Here is a 23258-nt window from a genome sequence, read left to right on the forward strand (position 1 = left end):
TGTAAAAATTCTGGGATTATGTGTGCCGTGGCTATGTGTAAAATTATTTCAAAAATAACTTAAACTTGTTAGTATAATTTTTATTTCGAGAACCGATAAAATCGGACAAGCTTCGTTCACCTCGACGACAGTTTGATTCGTCAAGCTCAAATAATATGTTACTATAATTATAGACACAATAACGTGACGGTGAAAATTACGAACGCGAGTTTGTCGAACGAAAAACTTGTTGGTTAGTCAACAGACAACTTTGCGCTGTACAAAAAGCGCCAAACGATCTGATGCTCGATGAGACCAGACGCGGAAGGTCTTCCTGCCGCTTCTACGTTCCTGATGAAGCCGCTGGTCGGGCCTATTTTTTCGAACGAGTTACTAAATTTAGACACTCCGAAACTACAACAAACAAAGCCCGTTATCTGGCCGTGTTCACGCGGACGGGAAACCTGCCAAACCTGTTACTTTCCTATTACTTCTTCATGCTGAGTCTCGCCACCAGCGTATCCGCCGCATTAGAGTCGAACGGAACGGGCATTTGCATCCGGTTCATGGGTTCCTTATAGTCAAGACCACCCACCACAGAGGTCCTAGTCGCCTAGTAGAAAAATCGGCGGGTTATCGATTTTTTACCGAACCATCTTTCACGGGCAGAAAACAACCTCCGAACTTGACATGACTTCCTGATTCATTTGCACGTCTGATTGTACGACAAGCTGCGATTTCTAATGTCAAGTCGGTTAAAGATGTCGGAACGAAGGGCTAGTTGGGAATCAGATATTTTAATTTACTCTGCGGTTTTTACAATTCATTAATCTTGTTTACCACCTTTGTTCATGTTATCGTCAACTTGGTTCGTATTCTTCTACGTTCGGCTCTCGGAAAACTGCATTGAGGTATAAAGTGTACCGGTCATCGACCCTGTAACAACCATTGACCTATTTTAGTCGTATTCGCTTGATCCTTGGTACTAAAATTACCAAAGAAACAAATTTGTACTGTCCTAACTCTCAAGCAATTGATTTTAGTCGTCGAGTTACTATACTTTTTTAGTTAAACAATAAAGTTTCCGGTAATGGCTAGAAAACTAATTTTCATTTTCTACCTAGAACTATATTTTTCGATCATGGTAAAAAATGAAAACAGTTATTACAAATTTCTCTCAGTGCATACATAAATTCAGACCGAACTGTTCGGTGCTAAAGTCGACGGTTTGAATATCGCACCTAAAACTTCCGACCGTCTCCCCTTACTGACCATCTAATTAAGGTACGAGGATTTTTATTTATACAGTACACATCTTTTTGGAATAAAATTTTTTTGCCGACCTTACGAATGATCGAATACGCGGTGCGAAACCTCTTGGAAACTGTGTTAGCTGGGTATGGAGTTTAAATCTGTACGTGCCGAGTGTCGGCGCGTGTCAACAACCGGTTGGATAGTTCGCGCGGGGCTTTGGACGGGCATGAAAATTAGGACCGCTTGCATCGCGCATCGATACCAAGGTAATATTATTGAGCAACCCGAAGGGCCGTACGACGACCTTAGAAGACTTCGAGAATCGTATGATCGCCTGTTCACAGAACCAACGAAACTGAAACTCTGCAAAGCGTGAGGAAAGAAATAAGGGACCGTGTGACCGAGCGGTAGGGAAACCGACGACTTGGTCGAACCTTCTTCGGTTGTAGGCTCATCCGTAGGGAGCACTGACCGATGGTCAGTTAGTGTCCGACTCCCAGGAGTCGACCATTCGAATCTTATGCTTGCCTGATGTCTGGTCAAACCGAAAGATCCATCCAACAAAGGATTGCGGTGAAACTCGAATTGCTTTCACACCTCGCTCGACCTTTCCTTCTTCGTCGTCGGTTTTTTTTTAACCGCTTCTCTAATCGTTTCCAAGTCATGTGCGATTGGGGGCTTATGGGCTTTACCACGATCGAAAAATATAGTTCTAGGTAGAAAATGAAAATTAGTTTTCTAGCCGTTAATATCACAACGATGGATAGCAACCTCTAAATATTTTCCAACCTACTCAGGTTTTACGACAATCTTTTTTTCAATGTTTGTCACTAATTTTTCGAGATGCACGTTGAAAGAAAACAAAAAAATTTAAAAATTAACCAACCTACTGTGCTTACAAGTCCACAAAAACTGTTTCTCTGAACACACTTGTGTAACTAACGACGATTCGGGACTCTGAAAATGCTTTTCCAAATGGATTTTCAATAAAGCGATTAACAACTTTGATACCGGAACGAATGGTCTGGTGACAAAAACAGGAAGTTACAGATTCTTGATAGGTAGTGAGTTTTTCATTCGACAAGCGCCTCAGGTCATTAATTATCGTAATCACTACAGTAAGACCTCGGATAACAGTGAAAGAATGAGAAAATTACAAAAAACTGGAATAACTTTTTGTGCGTTTCAAACGCCAGAACGAAATTCAATCACACAAGTATATAAAAAATTGTAAATCTAACGAACGTAGATTAATCTTTGGCATACAAAGCATCGTCACTACATACGTGATAAGCAACAAAGTAACAATCGTATAATGAAATTTCATATCGCAGGTCATCAACTGACCGTGTTCAACAGCCAAGCTACCATTCAAATCGGCGGCCGATGGAACCGGAGCAAAAATCGAGTTGAACGACCGTTTCTGGGGGTAGTTTCCGGAGTAGTTGTAAACGGTGCTCGAATCCTGGATCTAACCGCTGCCAGGGACCCGAGAACCTCGACCAGGGGAGACGTGCAATTATTACCAACCGGAAGTCTTTTGGACAGAGCTGCACCCTTGCAAAGGATGCAACAGGTAACGGTTTGTCAAATACAATACGAAAAATGTGTTCAATTTTGAAGGCCGATTTAAAAATCTCATCAACGAATATAAATTTATCGACCGAACCGGTTTGCCGAAGGCATATAATTGTTTTTTTATTTTGTTTTATTTTATTTTATTTTTTTTCCAATCATTTCAATGGCATCGTTTTAGCGAATCACGATTTTCAATTTCAATTCTACCAAACGTGTCGGCAAATTTATCATCGTCGAATATTGTGTAACTATTATCTTTGAATGCATGTATCATTTTCATCGTTCCAGACTCCAGCATCCGGATTACCGGGTGTCGTTGACGATCTGATTTTCTCCGGAGCCGGAAGCGGATGCGCTGGTGACGACGAGGACGAGGAATGTTCACCGATATTAGAATCTGGTTCTGGTAAGTGTAAGTAAAACTTTTTAAAATTACCGTCGCCACACTATAAGGCCCCATCGTGTTCCAATATTTAGCCAACATTTTCAACTTCTATTTTACCGAAAAGCTTTCTTTTTTTCTTACGCGTGTCGGAGAGTATTTTTTTTTTTTTTTTTTGCACGAAAATTGATACGTTTTTATTGGCAATTCGATTACCAAATAACAGTGAGACGAAAAAATGCTACGATCACATCGTTTCTCAATTTACGAACTATCAGTGACAAAACAAACTCCCCCGCGTTTTTATGGCATTCAAGTATATTCGGCGAAGTGGGTCACTCGGGCCATTTGTAAAGTACCTATTTTGTTTCATACCAACCACCCCTGCAGCTTTGACCACCCACTGTGGGTCTGAGTGGTCGGTTTTACCGAATAATTTGCCTCGCGTTCCGATAGATCGTAAATACGTTTCTACAATGGGGTATTTTTATCACTGCCTAATAAATTGATCGGATATCGATTATAACGAGTAACGCTTTCGGTGAATGTTCGTGGATTATCATATCGTACGAGTAAAATCGTTTGATAATTTAACTGGCAGGTATAAAAAAAAATTATTATTCATTCGATTAGTTTTAAACAGACAAACCTCGGTTGAACGAGTTCAATTCTGTTCAAATAACCTCTGTTCTAGGTGAATAAAAATTTACCACTATGCACTGACAATCTGTGAAAGAAAAAAAAAATTGCATTGCAAATGTTATTTTGTAGCATCAGACTCTCGACTTTGTTTTTGAACGAGTCGTAGGAGACGAAAGACCAAAAACGAATTCTCAATATCGTTGATGATTCTTTTTTTTTCAATATTTCAAACTGTTAAGAAATATGATTTTTAATCTCACCTTTAAATAAACATTTCTATTCTATACATTATTTTCCAAACAAAATATTTTCCAACTTTAATCGTTCACGAGTTATTCGCAAAAATCTATACGCGAAAGTTTCTCACAAGCGGCAAGTAGGCGCCACGATTAGTATATAACTTTCCGTAACGCCCGACCTCAACGTGTAGTATGAAAGGAGAGACGTTTAGCACTCCCCTAGACAAGGATGGACACATATAAACGGTAAGGCACTAGCCACCAAGGTGGCTACTTACCAATTTTTTTTTTCTTGCATAATCGGTTCTACATAAATATCAGATACATTCTCATCTTTTCAGTTAAATAACATATAACATAAACTATATAATTTTACTGCTTTTAATCTGGCAATTCGGAGTCAATAAATTTATGTTTATTTGTAATTTTCACAATCCTGGAATTACGATTTCACATTTATCTTGAAAGAAAATTCTGACCTCGCTCGTACCGTTACTGATAAAAAAAAAAAACATAACAACAAGTTATAGATTTTTCAACACACACATATTTTACACAATATTCAATGTTCGGATATTTCGTGTTAAATTTTTTTCCATCTTCTTGAAATTTCCTTCTCACTTAAATACAACTTATCGTTAAAAATATCATACGATATACAGCTTAAAATTCTATCAATTTACAAAGTTATATAGAAACATGTATATGTATAGTGACCTCAATTATAATTAGAAAAATAAAACAACGCTGATTTTGAGAATAAAATTTTTATCATCGCCGCTGTATAACCATACATATATCGGTCCAAAGATACGTGATAAAGAAATTTTTAAAAATTAAAAAAAAAAAAAAAAAAAAAAAAAAACATCAGTCGGCTGGTTTGCCACAAAATGTTAAATCCCGAGGATCGTTACGCCTGAAATACTCTCGGCTAGAGCTCAGCCGTGTGTTTTTACACACGTGTAAATGTTTACGTGCATAGGTATAGAAATCCACACACACACGCGCAAACATCGGCTTAACCTCGGTCAACTTTGCCTGCAGCTTACAATTAAACGAGAGGCGACGGCGCCACTTCGCTTCGTTCATGCTCGCCTGGTTGTATCGTCAATTCATTTGCATATTTCGGATCGCTAACATAATTCCGTGTAGAACCTTGTCCCATCCGTCCGTCCTTTCTTTCCTACGTCCTCCTCGTTTCTTGCCGACCCCTTTTCGTTCCGACCTGCCAACTTCCTGCGCTCGATGTACTCCTGTTACAAAATCTTCTCCAACTGACTAAAAACTTGATTCTGCCGGTCATGGTGATCGGAAGACCGAGCGAGAGCCCGACAAATAGGTTCAAACTTGCCGCGAAAATACTCGCTGTTTGTTGGTGATGAAAGAAACAATAAAGCAATAAAACAAATTATAAGCAGCAATGAATTAACTTGAACGTAAATATTTTCAATACCGTTGAAGAATTATTCGACTCTTATCTTCAGTTGCGTGTGTGAAAACTTTCTCGGTGTCGATGATCGGTAAAGGGGGGGGAGAGACGTTAAAATTTTTTTACGCTTCGTCCCTGACGAGGGCCCTCCTTGAAAACCTTAAAAAAAAAATTGTTTACTGATAGAGATAGCAATGGAGTTTATTTATGGCTAAATATACTTCTGTGTAAAGAGGAAAAAAAAAATCTCAAAGTAAGCTCACATTCAATCGCGTAAAAAAATCCCTTCAGGGTTAAAACGTAAAAAATTTTAACTCCCCCCCCCCCTATATTGAAGTTCGACATCGAGAAATTTTACACATTTGCACCACCGATTGATTGTGACTGAATAAAATGTTAAAAAGTGTAATTGTTTGTAAAGTAAATTTCCGTGAAATTTTTTATTATTTTTTTTTTTTTTTTCACTGCGTATGAAATTCTGATTTCTGGACGTTCATTTTTTAGACATTACTACATCTTTGAGACGTAGTCAACGAACGAGAATTGTATCTAAGATCTATATATGTATAATGTATTTTATACGTATGCCAGTTATTCGTGTGATAAGAAGTTGGTAAATTTTTACGGACTCAAAGAGAAGAGAAAAATTCACGAATTTAACGATTAGAAATTGAATTGCAAGAGAAATTGAGAGTTCTTTGAGATCATTAGCAAGAATTAATCGATGTAACTAAAATCATTCTAAGCTGTGAGAGAAATGGCGAGAAACGCGTTGAAAATAATTTCCATCAATTACTCGTATCTTCCTTAATCCAAAGGTCACTGAAAGTCGTCAAGAACGCTAAAAAAAAAAAATCGATGAGATTCGCTTGAAAATGAGCAAAAATCGCCTGATGATAAGAAAAGACTGAATAGAATCGTCGAGAAATTAACGTTGATTAATAAAAATTGATGATAAAATCTCCACGAAGATATAAATCAGTGGCAATTTATCCGTAGTATCGATAATTGTTCAACAATCGTGTGTTTTTACCAAACGACTTTGGCGTAAATCTTGTCTCCCGAATTAAAGCACGGCCGGTGGATCAATCCTGTGACGTCAGAGGTCTACTAATTATAGCTACCGGGTTGCTTATCCGACAAGGCAATACCCGTGGAATAAAGTAAGGTTTAAATTTGAATTTCCAGACGATCTGATAACGCCGGTTTACGTAGCACCAACAAGGTCACCTGCGGTAACTCCGAGGCCAAAAGGCCCCAATAAAGAGAGTCCCGAACGGCCGTCTTGCGACGATGAAGAAGACTGCTACGACGGTTCGGGTGGAGATCCTCTCACAACCGAAGAGATATTCGTCACTGCAGCAACGGGTATGCATACATATTTCAGATTATCTACAATTGGAGAAATTTTAACCACTTTCATTTTTTACCACAGTCGAAAAACATAGTTCTGGGTAGAAAATGAAAATTAGTTTTCTAGCCGTTACCGGAAACTCTAGTATCCGTTGCTATTCTTTCTCGTTACGATCGCTGTTGCTAGATTTTCTTGCAACCGTTGCGAATATTTAACCCTCGCGCGAGAATAAATTGACGTTAAAGTCTTGTTTAACTAAAAAAGTAGAGTAAACCTCAGAAACTGATTTTGCGTTGCGATTACCAAAAAAGGATCGACGATAGCGCAAAATGTTTACGCGTACCTCGTTTTTCGTAATCCCAACAATGTTCAAACACTTTTTTTTTTAACGATACATGTTTTACTCAATTTTTCTAGTTACTGTAAGAAATGAAATTTTTCTCAGTGTAAATACAAATGTGGCCGTTGTACTATATTTCCTCGAGAAATTCGTCATCATCGAGAAGAATTTCTATCAGGTAGTGATTACCGACAATGAGTAGGTGCGGTACTTTTTAACAAAACCAAAAAACACTGTCCTGATGGGTAAAAAAATGAAAATCCAGTTGTCCAGTTGTGATCATAAAGATACAGCGATTGTTAGTATTCTTTTTTTTCTTTTCTTTTTGCTTTTAAATATTTATGTGATTAAATTCACTGACGATAACCGGAAAATTTAACCCTAGAACGGTAACGTTAATTTTATTTTTTCGTTTGTAGGAAATGTTTCTCAACCTTCTTAATGTGTAGTGAAGTTTTTTCGGTGTCGTAGATCGAATCAAAAACTAGATTCTTATTTTACGTTTCGGCCCATTGACGGGGGCAACTCCTCGGAACTGTAATACTTTCTTTACGTCACACAAATTGAATTGACGATTAATGTAAACATCGGAAGAAGGGAAAAGGAAAGAAAAAACAACAAATCATCCAATACTTACAATATATAAAGTCAGTCAGTAAAGGTAAGTCATACGTGATGTAAGTGCAAGATGATTCGTTGTTTCTTTCTTCTCGTTTCCCCTCTTCCGATGATTGTATTAATTGTTAATTCAATTTCTATCATGTAAATAAACTATTACAGTTTTAAGGAGGGGGGCTCCCCTTAAAATGACGAAAAAGCAAAATAAGACTAGTTTTTCTTTTTTTTTTTTTTTCCACCCATTTCTCTCTGCGTCATATCGTTAAGGGTCCTGTAGGGTCTCATTTTCATCGATTTTCAATGAAAAATCACGTGGTTGAAAAAAACTTTCTCTTCGCGTTACAAAAAAAGTTTCGAAACCAAAAATTAGTTGGAAGGAGTAAAAAAAAAAACCTACAAACTAGAAAAAAAAAGAAAAAAAAATCTCTCTCCAGGCGGGAAATTTGAATTCGCTTGGGGTGTTTTTTCACCCCCTCCCTCCGCCTTTGCGCCGTTCTAGGGTCAAGATCGAGGAATATAGGTTGCACTCGATAGTTACTGGTAAACGAGAATTTTGAAAACCATGCAGAGGAAATGAAATTCAAATCATTTATACCTACTCAGTGATTGCCGATTTATCATTGTTATCAAATCGCTCTTCTTACGTTCAATTTCCCATCGTCTCATCGGAGCTGGGCTCTAATTATCCACGCAACTCGAGTCCTTTGTTGTGCTCACCATCCGATTCACCCTCCTTCAACCATCTACGGCACTGGTATTGATCCCTTCTATTCGCCTCGTGGTGTTCGTTAGTCTGTCTCATGCTGTACGTGTACCGTACTGATCCCTCCGTATGTAGATGGCGGAAAAAAAAAAAAAAATATATAATATGCTCATGCTATATTCCGTGCCTATGTAACATACGTGTATTCTACTGAAATCATCTCTCGAGATATCGCAAGCAGCTGTCTTCTCAAAGCTCTTGCCTTCGGGTCGGGGAAAATATACCACGAAAAATATGTCGGAGATACTTCGAGCGCCTAAAATGGTATGTTCGGAATGTAGAAAAGGGACAAATTGTGTGCGGTTCATGAGATTCAAATCGAGCGGTTTTTTTTTTTTTTTTTGGCGTAGCGGTGATTAAGGAAATTTTACTGCGGATGTAAATGTCGATACTTTTTATCAATTTTTTCACACAGCTTACTAGAAGAAGATCCATTTAGGAACATGAAAATAGACTATTTTCAACGAAATTGATGAAACTGTAATTTTTGTTTTTTTGTTTTTTCTGTATATCGTTTTCAGTGAATTCAATATCACCATTTTCTTTGACCTTAATTATTCATATCGGTGAAATGCTGTTTTAAAATTAATTACTCGAAGATTCCGAGGTGAGAAAAAAAATAAGAAGGAAAGTAAATTTCGTCTGCAGTTGAATTTTTAGAAAATTAACAGTCGCCTGTAATAAAAATGAAACAAATCAGTTGGTTTGATTCGAAAGGAAAGTCATCAACGTCAAAGTTTGAACTATCTTTAACACGTTTTGTTATTCACACAATCAAGAGACGATCGCATCGGACGATATTAAAATAATTTTATACGATGTAAAAAAAAAAATCACCGGCCTGTCCGGTGTGATAAAATTAATAAAAAGTATCGATTTTCGGTTAACCAAGCTTGTTAAAACCGAGGCGTGAGTAATACTCGTTGAACACGATATTGTTATACGGCGCAGGCCGCGCAACCCTTCGCAATTAGAAGCATTCAGGTAACGGCGAAGCACTCGGCAGTGGTACCAACCACCGCCAACCCCCCGTATCAGGACGGAGAAGTTGATCCTGTTTAATTTACTTTCAGATCCCAGCGCCGGTTCGTACACGACGCTACGTGCCAGTCCCACCAGCCAGTCGACGACGCAGACGCTGCCGGGGTCGCCGTCGACGCCGTCTAGGGGTGGGACGGACCTCGTCTCGACGCAATACGCTGGCACGACACAATTCAACGCCACTTCACCCGGTGCTGACTCCAGCCATGACAGGTGAGCGCGGCTCGAGAGCTTTACGATTCGAGGTTTTTAAAAATTTTTTTTATCATTTTTTTTTCTCCTCTCCCTTTACTCTACGCAAGTATTTTAAAATTAATTTTCTTGTTGTTTGTGCGTGTGCGTTTTATTTTTATTTGTTTTTTTTTTTAAATCCTCTCTCCGTGCACGTTGTTCCGTCAGTTTCTGACCAATCAGCTGAGAGCTTGCGAGACTTGGTGAAAGTTCGAAGTTATTCGAGACCGAATTAAAGTCGAAAGTGACGATTGTTTAGATTAACGGTTTGCCGAAGCGAAAGCTTCTTCATTGAAATTCTTCTCTTTTCTACGTATTTTTGAATTCATTCTCGCACTTTGTCAGTTTCTGATCGATTAGCTGAGGGCCTGCAAAAAACGTACGAAGTCGAAGTTTGAAAATTAACGAGATCGAAGTTGGTAACTTTATCGTAACGAAATATTTGAAAAAAATCGCAAGTTTCCTAATATTACGATGAATTTTAAGGTACTAAGATTTACAAATATGAGTGTGTTTTGGTTTATTACGGTTGACTTAATTTCAGACGATTCAAAAATCGCGAAGTGACGGTTTTTCATCGGCATGGATAGTTGAGATAACTTTGCTAACCTCGAAATTATAAAAATTATTACACCCCAAGTCGAAAGTATGAATAATTTCTGAGCCTAGGATATTCTCTATGTACGTAAGTAATTGAACACACGTAGAGAAAATATCGATCGATGCTTATTTCTGAACTCGTCGAGTTGCGAGGAGGTTTACCAGATTTTATAAACAACCCCACGCGCGTTTCGCGCTTGACATATGGACTAGTTGATTTCATCCTTTTACTATTCAATGAGCCAGGTTCTAGATTAATGGGTTTACTTTCTGCACTCAGTCTTCTAAACTCATACTTTCGATTAAACTAATTTATTATTACAATTTTTTTGTAATTTTAGTTTCAGTTTTTCGGTGAATCAATTTGCCCGCATTTTAAAACCGATCCAATTTCGACTCATTGGTCGAATCGGTTATTTATTTATATTTTTATTATTTTATTACCAACCGATTCATTAATTAACACCGTTCAATCGAGATTGCCAATTTGTCTACCAATCGTACTATAACTGTGAAATGTACCCTAAGATTGATTAGATTTTATTATTGATCCCGATTTCGTCGAAACTTCATCATCCGATCCTCATAAATACTAACTAGTAGGGTAATAATTTTATTTCACTAAACATTCAAGTATTTTTCATCGAAACTTTAACATATGGCAAGAATTACGTGGAAAGCTTCTATTCACGATCGAACGAATCGTATCTACGTACCATCGGTGACGAAAATCGAGCCAATTCACTTTTATGAGGAATAAATTAAAGCATAAATAATCATGTAATGAGAAAGAACAGTAACGGATACCAGAGTTTCCGGTAACGGCTAGAAAACTAATTATCATTTTCTACCTGGAACTATATTTTGTCGATCGTGGTAAAAAATGAAAATAGTCAAGGACCGAGCGGTAACCGTAACTAAAAATTTCTCTCAATTTTAGCGCAGATTTTATCGACGTGTCTCTGATTCGGTTTCAGCACCGTGACCCATAGAGTAACCAGCTCGACCGGAACACCCTCGCAGACGACGTCGACAACGGGAATGATGGAACCGCCGCCGCCGCCGCCGCCCCCGATTTACACGCCGATTTCAACGCAACGTCCGGGTCCCGGGAAGGAAATAAGGATAACCTCGGAGGCGGCGGAGAACGCGGCACTGATAATCGGTATAATAGCCGGAGCGCTGATCGCTATAGTGCTGATAATACTGATAATACTGAAGTTCAAAAACCGGCCGGAAGCGAGCTACAAGATCGACGAGAGCAAGAACTTTTGCCAGGATCCGAACGCCGCGCTTTTGGGCTCGGCTGCGGGCGCGGGGCAGCCTTTTAACGGAGCTTTAAAAAACGGTGCGAGTGTTAGTAAAAATGTTAGGAAACAGGAACTAAAGGACATAAAGGAATGGTACGTCTAAGGACTCCGCGTAAGAAGATGGCTGATTCGCTCGCGGCTTAAACTCTCGCCGAATAACGAAACGAGATACTCGGGCAACTTTACCCTGGTCCAATTTCAACCCCCATGCATCCATGCATCGGACAATCTCGAGAGTGCTGCTCGAGATTCTCACCGCGCATACGTTCCTGATATCAAATGCCTGCGCGGTGATGCATATTTGGCACGTGGCTCTCGGTTACGTTGTTATTATCGTTACCAGGATCAAACGAGAAACAAAGAACCCGAAATAAAATTAATTGGGACAAAAATAATACTAGCAAAAAATAGAAAAAAATTTTTTTTAAAAATAACCCGATCGAAAATAACGTACACAAAAATAACCCAAGACAAAAATGACATGCACAAAAATAACCCATGGCTAGAAAAGAAAGAAACAAAAAAAAAAACAACCCACACAAAAATAACACACGTAAATTTAATTTCTTTAGATTAGATTTAATATAATTTAACGTTTTTTTTGCCATGGGTTATTTTTACACAGGTTATTAAGGTCAGTTACCATTGTTATCTTACCTAAACGAAATTTTCTACCACATTTAGGTTCAATTTCAAGGACATTAATGCGACTTCGTAGGCGGCAACGAAATAACAATCAGACCTTATACCTTTGCTTTGTTGTTGCTACGTGAGAATAGGTGAGTAAAAAAAATTAAACATGACCCTCGAACACTTTTCCTTATGCATATTGTCTGAAGCAAAATTTTTTTACACTTTCACACTAGTTAACGGATGATACAGGGTGTTTCGTTAGAACTTAATCCGCAATCACGCAGCTTGAAGAGAGCTTGGACCTTGATGAATTATTACATTTACAACAGGTATCGGGCAATTACAGTTTATCAATTTTGCTGAAAATCTTGGAATTTTCGGTCGAATGTTTTTTCAATGTTTTTCCTGACAGGTCTTTCGATTCGAAAAACTATCGCCGCGGAAATTTTTACGCTCTGATATTATGCCGCGGTTTAGCTGATTATCAATCTAGTAACGTCACTAATTCTATCACTAATCATTACGGAGAGGTCCTTTTATCGTATGATGATAAACATCAAGTTTTCGATATCGCAGAAAAAAAAAACTGTAATTATTAATTTACTTCTTACTATTTTTTATGCTCACTCGATCGACTATTGTAAAGAAAGTTGTAAAATTTTAAATGACAGTTTATAGTCTACTTCGGTTCTTTAAAAAAACATTTCGTTATAAAAAAAATATACAAATTGAATGGTTTCTACTTACACTCGTATTATTCATAAATCCATACTACACGTGACGTTGAAAAATTCCTTTTGCATATTCCGAATACCAGATCAGTATTAAATTTATAAATTTGACGAAAAATTTTCAAAATTTCGTTTTACCAGAGTATTGGAACAACTACCGCAATTTTATTCATTTTTTTTCAACGTCATCGATGTTTATTTTTGTTTTTGTTTTTTATTCAAAGGGTACAAAAAAATCGCTAATCACCTTCGCTTCATTTTTCTTCCGTACAAACACCGTGTTCGAAAATAATACCTACGTTTCTCTTTCCTTCGCAGCGCGTACGATTATCTCACATCCTACAAAAATCCCATCTACCTTACCTAATTTTTACATACGTACATTTATAACACGTGTGACAAACCCGCGATCGAAAACGTGCAGCCATCTTCTTAAACGAGAAAACGAAGCGAGCCAAGACTGATTGTGTTAAATAAAGAGAAAAAAGAAAAAAAAAAAACTGAAAATATGCAAAATTGCTCCCGCACTACCCAAATGCTTAAAAAAAAAACAAATCGAAAAAAACGAAAAAAAAAAAAAACCAACAACCTTACAAGACGGTGGGCGAAAATTTTATCGGATATGTGAGTGAGACAGCGAGCATCTGTGCGAGTGTCTGTGTCTGTGTGTGTGTGTGTGTGTGTGTGTCGAGTTTTTGTCTACTGGACGATGAGACGCGTTGAAGCGTGTGCGCTAGAAATAATGTTTAAAACAATATGCGTGTGGGACAGAGTTTTTTCGATAAATATTTTTGGGAGCCTGCGAACTTACGCAGTTCGTTGTGTTTCAAATGCATGTGTGATTAATTATTGTTTGTTTTGAATTACATACATTCAGCAACGAGATGCATCCGATATACATTATACATATATAATAGGAACAAATTTTAGAAAATTTTTTAGAAGGTTCGCGTGAGGCGTGTGTCTGTTTGTGCATAAACGAGCACAGGCTCAACGGTTTTACGCTTGTGTAGGTATATGATGAAGATAAAAAAAGAAAGAAAACCAAAAAAAAAAAAAAAAAACTCATCATTAGTGTATATACGCAGGTTCCCTCTGTTATATATCGTATAAATAATTTGACATGTATACTGGCGTAACGACATATGTATACTGTGGTATATGATTTAAATAACACATATATACATATACATATGCATATAAAGATGATATAGTAATAATAATTACACGCTCCTAAAAAAATTGTGTATAATAAATAAGGATATAGTGAAATTATGTATTTGTTGTAGAAAATTAATAATAAATTATGAATACCAGACGCGATTTTAGTTTTAGCAATTCAATCCGCTTATGTATAATTAATCCAAACCATACTTTTTCTCGGTACAGGTTATTCGATTATATTTTTCTTGGTTTTTGAACGGTCCAATTTACGCATTATAATAATTACGTTATTGTACGTATTACGTTAAGTAGAAAATGCTAAAACTAAGACGAACAAGGCGAGCGTTTATTGGATATAGGATTAATTTGTTACGCATAGTCGTTATAAATATAAAATAATAATAATTATAATTATTGTTGTATAGAAAAATGTATGTTTGTATATCTATACCTATATTCGTCTATGCATATATTTGTATAAACATATACGTATAGATATAGTGCATATAATATTCGATTGTGTTATACGTGTAAATTGTTTACCAAATTTATCGATTTTAATAATAAAATCAGCATTACGAGTATATTATGTAATAACAGAGAGAGAGAGAGTGAGAGAGAGAGTAAAACATTAAGAAAAATGATCGACAAAGTAATGATAAATTAATGAATAAAAATTAAAAGAATTAAAAACGATACGAACTTGAGAAATTTAGGAATAAATAGAGGTGATTAAAATACAACAGCATCCCAAATGCTTAATTCGAACCTATGTACACAGAGTGCAAATCCACCATTGCCAATATACCGAAAGAAAATTGTATAATGTCCGACAGGGTTGACTGATCGTGTTACAAAAGAGTAAGTTGATTACGTTTCATTACCCAAAGTCGTATTAATTCCGGAATGAAGTTGAAAAACTACAGTGGGCTGATTTCTTTTCATTTCAAACGGTGCGCAATGTACTTGGAAAATTCATCGTCACAAGTCGCAGCTGTTGAGGTGTTTGAATTAATAAATTAACCTGCTTTGTGTACGGTCCATTCCACGCCAAATTAGCAGCCCCGTTTACCACACATCCTTCGATTTTTATAATTTTGAAAGTGACGGTGCAGTAAATATTGAGATCCCATTATCGTGCGGTGCTCAAAGATCGCTCGCCAAAATCTCAGCCCACATCGACGAAACAATGCAGCCAAATAAATCTGCTCACTAATTACCACCCCGATTAATATTCAACAGTGGTAAGAATTTTTATTTATTCATTTATTTGTTTCTTTATCGTTAAATTTTAATTCGCAATCGCAAGCGACCTGCGTGACGAGATAAGAGAGTTGAATTGTTGAATTATGCGAAAACGCACGAGACTAAAGTGAAAATAAATACGATAATAGGTTTGTAAAATGGTGTGAAGAGACGATTCGGAAAATTGTACAGTAATAGTTTTATTTCAACACAAGTTTGAAAAGAAAGTATGTTATACATGTGCGTGATAAAATCTAACACAACACATGCAATTCTGTAATTTCTCTCTTAATTATTTCTACTGAATTTTTTAAACCGAGTGATTACTACGCTAATGCAATTCCGGCTTATCTAGTTTGATCTGATTCTATTCAAGCTTAACTAAATGCACGGATTCTAATAAAGGATCGTTCTTTCAACCTAATCATTTTTTTCCTCGACTAAAAAATTGCGTATTATGTAAATTATACACTATTGAAACTGTCTATTCCTACTGTTAATAACTCGTTAGTCTCTCTAGTATAAAATCCAATCATCGTCTATGCGTGCAAAAAAAATTCCAGGTGTATTGCAGTGCTTGTCAAATATCATTCGAGCTAAGATTCTGGTAGCCGATGAATTGAATTTAGTCAAAAATTAAACGCGTTGTCACGTCTTGTCTGTAATATATATATTATCTTTTTTTTTTTTTTTTTTATATAAAACTCGTAATCCAATCAAAAGACTGCGGAGATAAAAATATCATCATAAAATGTAAAAAGGTTTCGAAGATACGATTTAAGTTAACCGAGTTGAATTCAGATGAAACATATTTTCCTAAATGGGGAAATAAATAAAAAGACGAATCGAGAATATTTTTTTTTTTTTTATAGATTTTCTTGTGGAGCAATTTTTTTGCACATACAGACCGAGAGAAAGTTTTGCTACCGTAATCTTAATACCGATTGGCATACCTGGATTGCTTTTTCTTATTATATTTATCTTTTTAAATCTATTTTTCATCCACTAGACAAATTTATCGAATCCATCCCGTAGGCGTTAGATATATAAAAAAAAAAAAAGTATATCTATATTGTAACGCCATCAACGGCGAACGAATTTAACTAGCGACGTATAACTACTTGATACGAAACTATAATTAAAGAAAGCTGCTGTTCAGTTCCAAAAAATGAAAATTGTAACGAAGTCCAAAATTAATTAATCGAGTAACTAATCGATCCAAGCAAAATATTAGGGACATATATTTTATAAACTTGGATATTTCCTGCGTAAATATTTGGATGCAGTTAACGATGGTGTTTTGAATTTACTTTTCATTACGCGCCGAAAACAATTGACTCGTAAACGGGCAAGTAAATTTTAAAATAATCAATTTTGTTCCCGTTCCGTATTAATGTTGATTCTTTTTTTTTTACCAATCATCAAACAATTATTATTCATCAAGTTGGAATTAGACTCACAATAGTTGTATGCATAGGTTATACTATAATATTGTACGATTATAATTCTGAAAATCACGGATCACCTACTAATCACATTATTGTGAAGTTTCGTATCACGTGACGACTAATCACTAAACACGGCCAGCATTAACAATAAATTCGTCAAATTTGAATTCTTTTCCAAGCGAGTTTGAAGAAAATATTGTTACCACTGCCTCCGCCTATTAATATCTGCATATCGATCCCTCAATGTACTGATGACTAAGATTTATACTAACGTACTAATTAACTTCTAAAAACAAATTAGCAATTGCATATCGCGAGGATTTCGCGTCAACTCGACAACCGGAGAGAACGATATTTTCAAACACATTGCACAAAAGTCTTTGACAACGCATAGATTCGAGAGTGAACGATCTGGTGTGAAATCCCCCGTATATATGCACGCATATTATATAATACGTAATATACATATTTAAAAAAAAAAAATATCACGCTATATATAATTGATTACACATGAAAATACTCTTAACTATTACTACGATATTATTATATTATTGTAGTATCGATACGTCGAGACATTTGTTGTATGAAAAATCGACAGTTGGAAAAACCAATTTCATAATTTTCAAATTCAAACAGGACTGTTGTTCACGTTCGTTGGAGTCGTTTTAATTTCCTGCTGATATAAATATACTCCGTTTTTGGTTGGAATTTGCCGAAGAATGATAGATAAAAATCAAGTATCAACTTCAGGTAACCAAGGTATGCAAGAATACGTTTTTTATTGTGAAATTGAGGAGCTTGAACGATTGTAAAGAAGTTTTGAAGAAATCAGTGAAAAGAATTGATATTTCTCTGTACAGTATAATTCGAAGCACTTTGCGTATTTATAATTTCAAAGGAAAACAAGTTGGGTAATATTTGGTGAGCGATATAAAGAGTGGAAAAAAAAAATAAAAAAGAGTCAAATTTCGTAAACATATTCTACTGTAGGTAACTCTATCGACAAGTGAGGTTAATAATTCGCAATCGATATTAAACCTCGCAAAAATTTTTAGCTTGCTAATCAATGTTACTGTAAACAGTTGCTAAATCTTTAAGACTCATCTAGATTTTTCACGGTACAATGATTCAGAAAAATTCTAAAAATTCTTGAATCAGACTTCCACAGGTCGGAATTTTCAAACTCGCCTCTTTGAATCTTTCGCTGTTTTCTTATCGTTTCCGGTCTCACATAAACATTGATGAGTTTTAACGCTCGAATGTTTTAAAACCGTTTATGAAAATTTTGCACGCACGCACATAAGAAAACATAATATACGCAGTAATGTAGCGTGACGTGTGAATGCTGTAAAAAGCGTAACTTGCACCTACCCCGAAATATAAATACGATATTAAAACATGTAAATATATAGTAATAATGCGATGAGTAAAAATTATATTATATGAATAAAGTACTGACAAGTATATTATACCATTCAATTTCACTCTATAATCATCACACTGACAATGAGAGAAATTTTTAGTTACGGTTACCGCTCAGTCCTTAATTATTTTCATTTTTCACCAAAGTAGAAAAATATAGTTCTAGGTAGAAAACGAAAATTAGTTTTCTAGCTGTTACCGGAAATTCTAGTATCCGTTACTATTCTTTCTCATTACGATCGCTGTTGCTAGATTTTTTTGCAACCGTTGCGAATATTTAATGCTCGTGCAAGAATAAATTGACGTTAAAGCCTTGTTTAACTAAAAAAGTAGAATAAAACCTCAGAAACTGATTTTGCATTGCAATTACCAAAAAAGTATCAACGATAGCGCAAAATGGTTAGGCGTACTTCGCTTTTCGTAATTCCAACAATATTCAAACAGTTTTTTTAACGATATCTGCTTTACTGAATTTATCTAGTTACTGTAACAAATGAAATTTTTCTCAGTGCAGTGTCCATTAGGATTCGCTGGTTCCTTAGTTCCGTTAAGGCTAACCAATGATTTGTCACACAATTTGGTGTTCATTCTGCAAACAATACGCAAGGAAGATAATTATCTGCAATGATCAAACAACGCGGAAAATGAACAACAATATATAGTAATAGGTAAGTGGATTTGTACTTTTGCATACTTTAAGAAAGAGCCTCTGTTACACTGCTGCATGCACGAAGGCACGAGAATAAAGTCGAATTGTAGCGCAATTTAGCTCTGGCCCTCAGATGCTTTCATTAATTATCGCAATTTCTACTGACACATTGTTAATGTGAATGTAAAAGTCAGTCTCAGTGTTTATTATCAAGGAAAACAGTGATAAAAAATAATTAACAACAAGGCGACTAGAACAGTTTATGAAAAACAAAATGAGGAAATCAGATCTCGCAAACCGAAGGCAGAAGGATCGAATTGAATGAAGAAAAAACTGCTTGTTTGAAAATGCCTCGCTGCAAATTCACGGAATAAATAGTTCTGTCTATTGATACCGGAAATTAAAATACCAAATTCATTTCGCTGACGAACAGAATCCCCACCTACCAATCAGCAATCTTTGACTACTGAATTAATCTTGAATCGAATTGCATTGGCATTGATCCGGACTTGAATAGACACAAATTATTGGAGCAAACAACCGTGATGTAATTGATTGGGATTTTTAATTGAATTGTCATGCATTTTCTTTGTTATATTCACAATTCGCACAACGATTGCGAATAAGGTCAACGCACACGCGCGGAATATAACGCATATTGTTACAGCAATCATCTCGTAGACGTGCATATCGAAAAAACCTCTTTTGATCGTTGGTGAAAAACGTGATGATTCTAACAAGTGCTGAAAGAAACTATTTGATACGCTATTCCCATGTGATTTTTCGAGAAAAATCGGCTGGGCGGGGTCTCGATAAGCTGCAAGCCAACGATCCAAATTTACAGCCAAAATACGAAGAAATTCCTTGGTCGTTTCTCTGCTATTGGTCCTACGCTCTTTTTTGTGCGATTTCTGCGTTCCTGGTGGTCCGATTAGTTAGTAAAGGATCACACGAATCGATTCGGAGACGTAAAAATTTCTGAACGAAAAAACAGTAAGCCTGTATGGAATAAATTTTTTGATGCACGATATCGACGTAATTTTGGGAAAGAAAACGATTGCACGCAGTCCGGATACGCTGCTAGCTACAGATCAAAAGTTACAGCCAAACAACGGAACATTATTTTCGTCATGTTTTCTTCTGCTGGTCTTTTCTTCGTTATTTCTCTGCTTTTGGACCTACGCACTTCTTGGTCAGCTCTCTGCGTTCCTGGATGTCTACTCAGCCCAGTTAGGATCGTACAATCGATACGAAGAGGAAAAATTTTTGGCCCGTAATAAAGTAAGGCTGACCCCTTTATATGATACATGAGCAGGGTGTTTGAAAAGGTGGTTAAGAAAAATTACAAATTCGTAGCTACGCGGCTTTAACTGTTTATTTAATATGACTTAATTCTAGTACAAGTGTTTGGGTGTCAGCGTGTAGTAATTCAACAAGTTACCTAATAGAATGAAGGTGGAAGACAAAAAGTAAATGCAAAAGTATGATCGAACATTATATATAATAATTCTGATTATTATAACAGGAATATGAAGTGCAATATGCCTTATTTCGATCCAAATATGAAAAATATAATAATGGTTAATCATTGTCATGGTTACTGACTATAGTTTAGGTTCCGGCTTACGTACTAGAGCACCTCTACGGAATACGATCTGTTATGTATAATATTGTGTTAGTACTATTTTATGTGTAACCCGGATTGAAATAAATAAATAATCTAACGTTCTCATATTATATTCGCATTGTATCAGCTGTTTGTCCCACGATGATTTGAACGCCTTCTCCCAACTTCTAGAGGCCCGATCAGTCCAGGAAGAGTCGTATCACCAGAACCATAGATGAAGAGGGTCTTGCCTAAAATATCGTAAAAAAATTAAGGTAAACCTTTTACATCCTGTTTCCTAACATTGTAATGGGAAAATCAATCAATACCATCAACCATCAATCCCTTCGGATTTTTAGGTGACAATTTGTCAGTTTGAAAAATGCTGAAATTAATTCTGAGATAAACTATATCGACGTTATTTCGCGAGAGGAATCGATTGCGTTCAGTCAGACTACGCTGCGAGCAGCGGATCAAAAGTTGCAGCCAAAATTCGAAAGACTTCCTGTTGTCATTTCTCTGCTGTTGGTTTTACGCTCTTTTTGGTGCGTTTTCTGCGTTCCTGAGTGTCCAGTTGTTGGTTTAGACGTTCTAGAAAGTATTCTATAATGCCGCATTAATAGTATCGCTGAATGAAAAATGATCTGAATAGAGGTTTCCTCGGACCCTTCAGATAAACAACAATATTCACAGCTGATGGGTTGACGTATGTCCATACCACGAAGTAGCGGTCCTTGCACATTGTTACAATCACTTCTGAGGTTTCAAGTTTTCCATTAATATCGGGAATCGGGATATCGACTATCGAAAGGGGGATATCGAAGTAACCTGTCTTGATTATCATTTGAACAAAATATGAGTAGACATGTGCAACGTGAATACGTTGACTGAAGAATATGAAGACGGATACACCTGGGTAAATTTTTCTGACCAGTTTTCCGCGAGCAAGTGGGCCCAGGTGGGCCTGGGAGCGTAGGAGGGTATGGACTCTATGGACTCTACCTAACGGGCTCGCACTGACATTCGTAGCAGCCAAAGTAGTGTCGGAATGAAAGCTCGAGATTGAGTCCGTATGACATTAGTACGCAAGACTACTTGACGACTGCGACTTATCGTTAAAAATGTCGATCAGCTGCATCATCCCCGTGAAAAGACGCGTAACCGCGTCCACCGCCAACCACCGGAACAACTTCCGAGTACCTCCAACCACCGTCAACCACCTCCTCCCACCGCCGACGATCTTCGTTCTCCTCGTCCGCCTCATCGTCCTCGTCGTCCTCGTCCTCCTCGACCACCGCCGATCACTTCCAACCACCGCCAAACACCTCCTGCTACTTCCAACCACCTTCGTCCTCTTCGTCCTTCTGCTCGTTCATGTATTCCATAACATTATTATTCACAATTATTTCAACAACTTTTCATTTGCTCTCTCGATCTTGTATTTTCGTAGGTATAGAATAGAAACGCCGTTCTAGCTAGTCGCAAGTGAAGTATCTACGTTGGGTAGAGAAGCACAATTGTTTTTCGAAAAGTGTTCATATGGAATAAAATTCGGAGTAACTGTAATACATCACGAATGCGTTAATTTTGGTCGAGGTGAAATGGATGCTCCGTATATTAGGCAGTATTTAACGCAGTGTCCTGATTTAAAGACCTGAAAAGGTGATTGTCGGCGATTTTTTTTTCTTCTTTTGATGGGGAGAGATAGAACGAAGCTTCTTAAAACTTCGAGTGTATTTTAACACACGTTTGAAAGGTACGAGCAAAAATTTTTATCTTCCAACTGTCGCAGAACGACAGCGTTATTAGCTGACCCGTTAACTGGAGAACATATCCTCAGTCAACGGCTGACCATCGAAGGGCCTAGCCGCTTGAGTCTGGAATCGGCAGGAAAGATAAAGTGCGTATTTCTTGTCTGAAATGTAAAATCTAAAATCGTACATCATATCATATCATCGTACATCATACATCATACATCACCATACATCATGCATAGTATTGAAGTTCGAAACCAAAGTTTGGATGTTCGGACGTTCAGAAAGTGATGCAACCGAAAATTTTGTTTCTCTCGACGTCATCGATATAGAATCAGCTAACCGAATTCCTCAGTCTGTGAACAACCGCGCGGTAGAGCGGACGTATGAGAATCGCGCTCCGCAGATTTCGAGTAACGGGTTCTCTACCTCCTGAATCCTGCGCTCCGGGTCCACTTTCTGGTGCAACTCGAGCTCCAGGACAAGCGCTCCGTAATTTCTTTGCTCCAGGTCCGCTACCTGGTGAAACACGACTTTCAGGACACGCGTTCCGTAGTTTTTGCGCTCAAGGTCCACTACCTGCAGAAACTCGACTTCCAGAACAAGCGTTCCGTAGTTTTGGCTGTCCAGGTACTTGACCTGATGACTTTTGACCTTCCGGACTAATTTTTGAGTTTACAAGTTTTATTATTCAAAACGTCATGTTTTGTACTATCAAAGCAATAGCTAATAAAATTGCAATCATTTTTTATAATTTTCTCATAAATTTCTTGGTGAAATGTGCCGGTAAAAAAATTATATTAATCCTTGTACAATATTTTTGATGTCTTACAATACTGAGAACAT

The 23258-nt window shown here is 36.9% G+C and overlaps 1 protein-coding gene and 1 non-coding gene across 6 annotated transcripts in view; both read left to right on the top strand.

Annotated features, from left to right (window-relative positions):
• The window catches only part of Nrx-1 (neurexin 1), a 90082-nt gene extending 71637 nt beyond the window's left edge, over positions 1 to 18445 (top strand). For 4 of the 5 annotated variants that reach the window (XM_046634317.2, XM_069137628.1, XM_046634320.2 and 1 more), the window contains 5 exons: positions 2568 to 2809; positions 3100 to 3223; positions 6692 to 6871; positions 9652 to 9832; positions 11428 to 18445. In XM_046634317.2, the coding sequence (XP_046490273.1) occupies positions 2568 to 2809; positions 3100 to 3223; positions 6692 to 6871; positions 9652 to 9832; positions 11428 to 11863 (1163 nt within the window). In that variant the 3' untranslated portion in view covers positions 11864 to 18445. The remainder of the gene's footprint in view (positions 1 to 2567; positions 2810 to 3099; positions 3224 to 6691; positions 6872 to 9651; positions 9833 to 11427) is intronic. The other variant, XM_046634318.2, reaches the window with a different exon arrangement.
• Positions 4260 to 4363, top strand: LOC124224014 (U6atac minor spliceosomal RNA). Its single transcript, XR_006884411.1, has one exon. It is a non-coding gene; the product is annotated as a U6atac minor spliceosomal RNA (small nuclear RNA).
• Positions 18446 to 23258: the final 4813 nt, after the last annotated feature.

Source organism: Neodiprion pinetum, chromosome 7 (genome assembly GCF_021155775.2).
Source record: "Neodiprion pinetum isolate iyNeoPine1 chromosome 7, iyNeoPine1.2, whole genome shotgun sequence".
NCBI classification, from domain to species: Eukaryota; Metazoa; Arthropoda; class Insecta; order Hymenoptera; family Diprionidae; genus Neodiprion; species Neodiprion pinetum.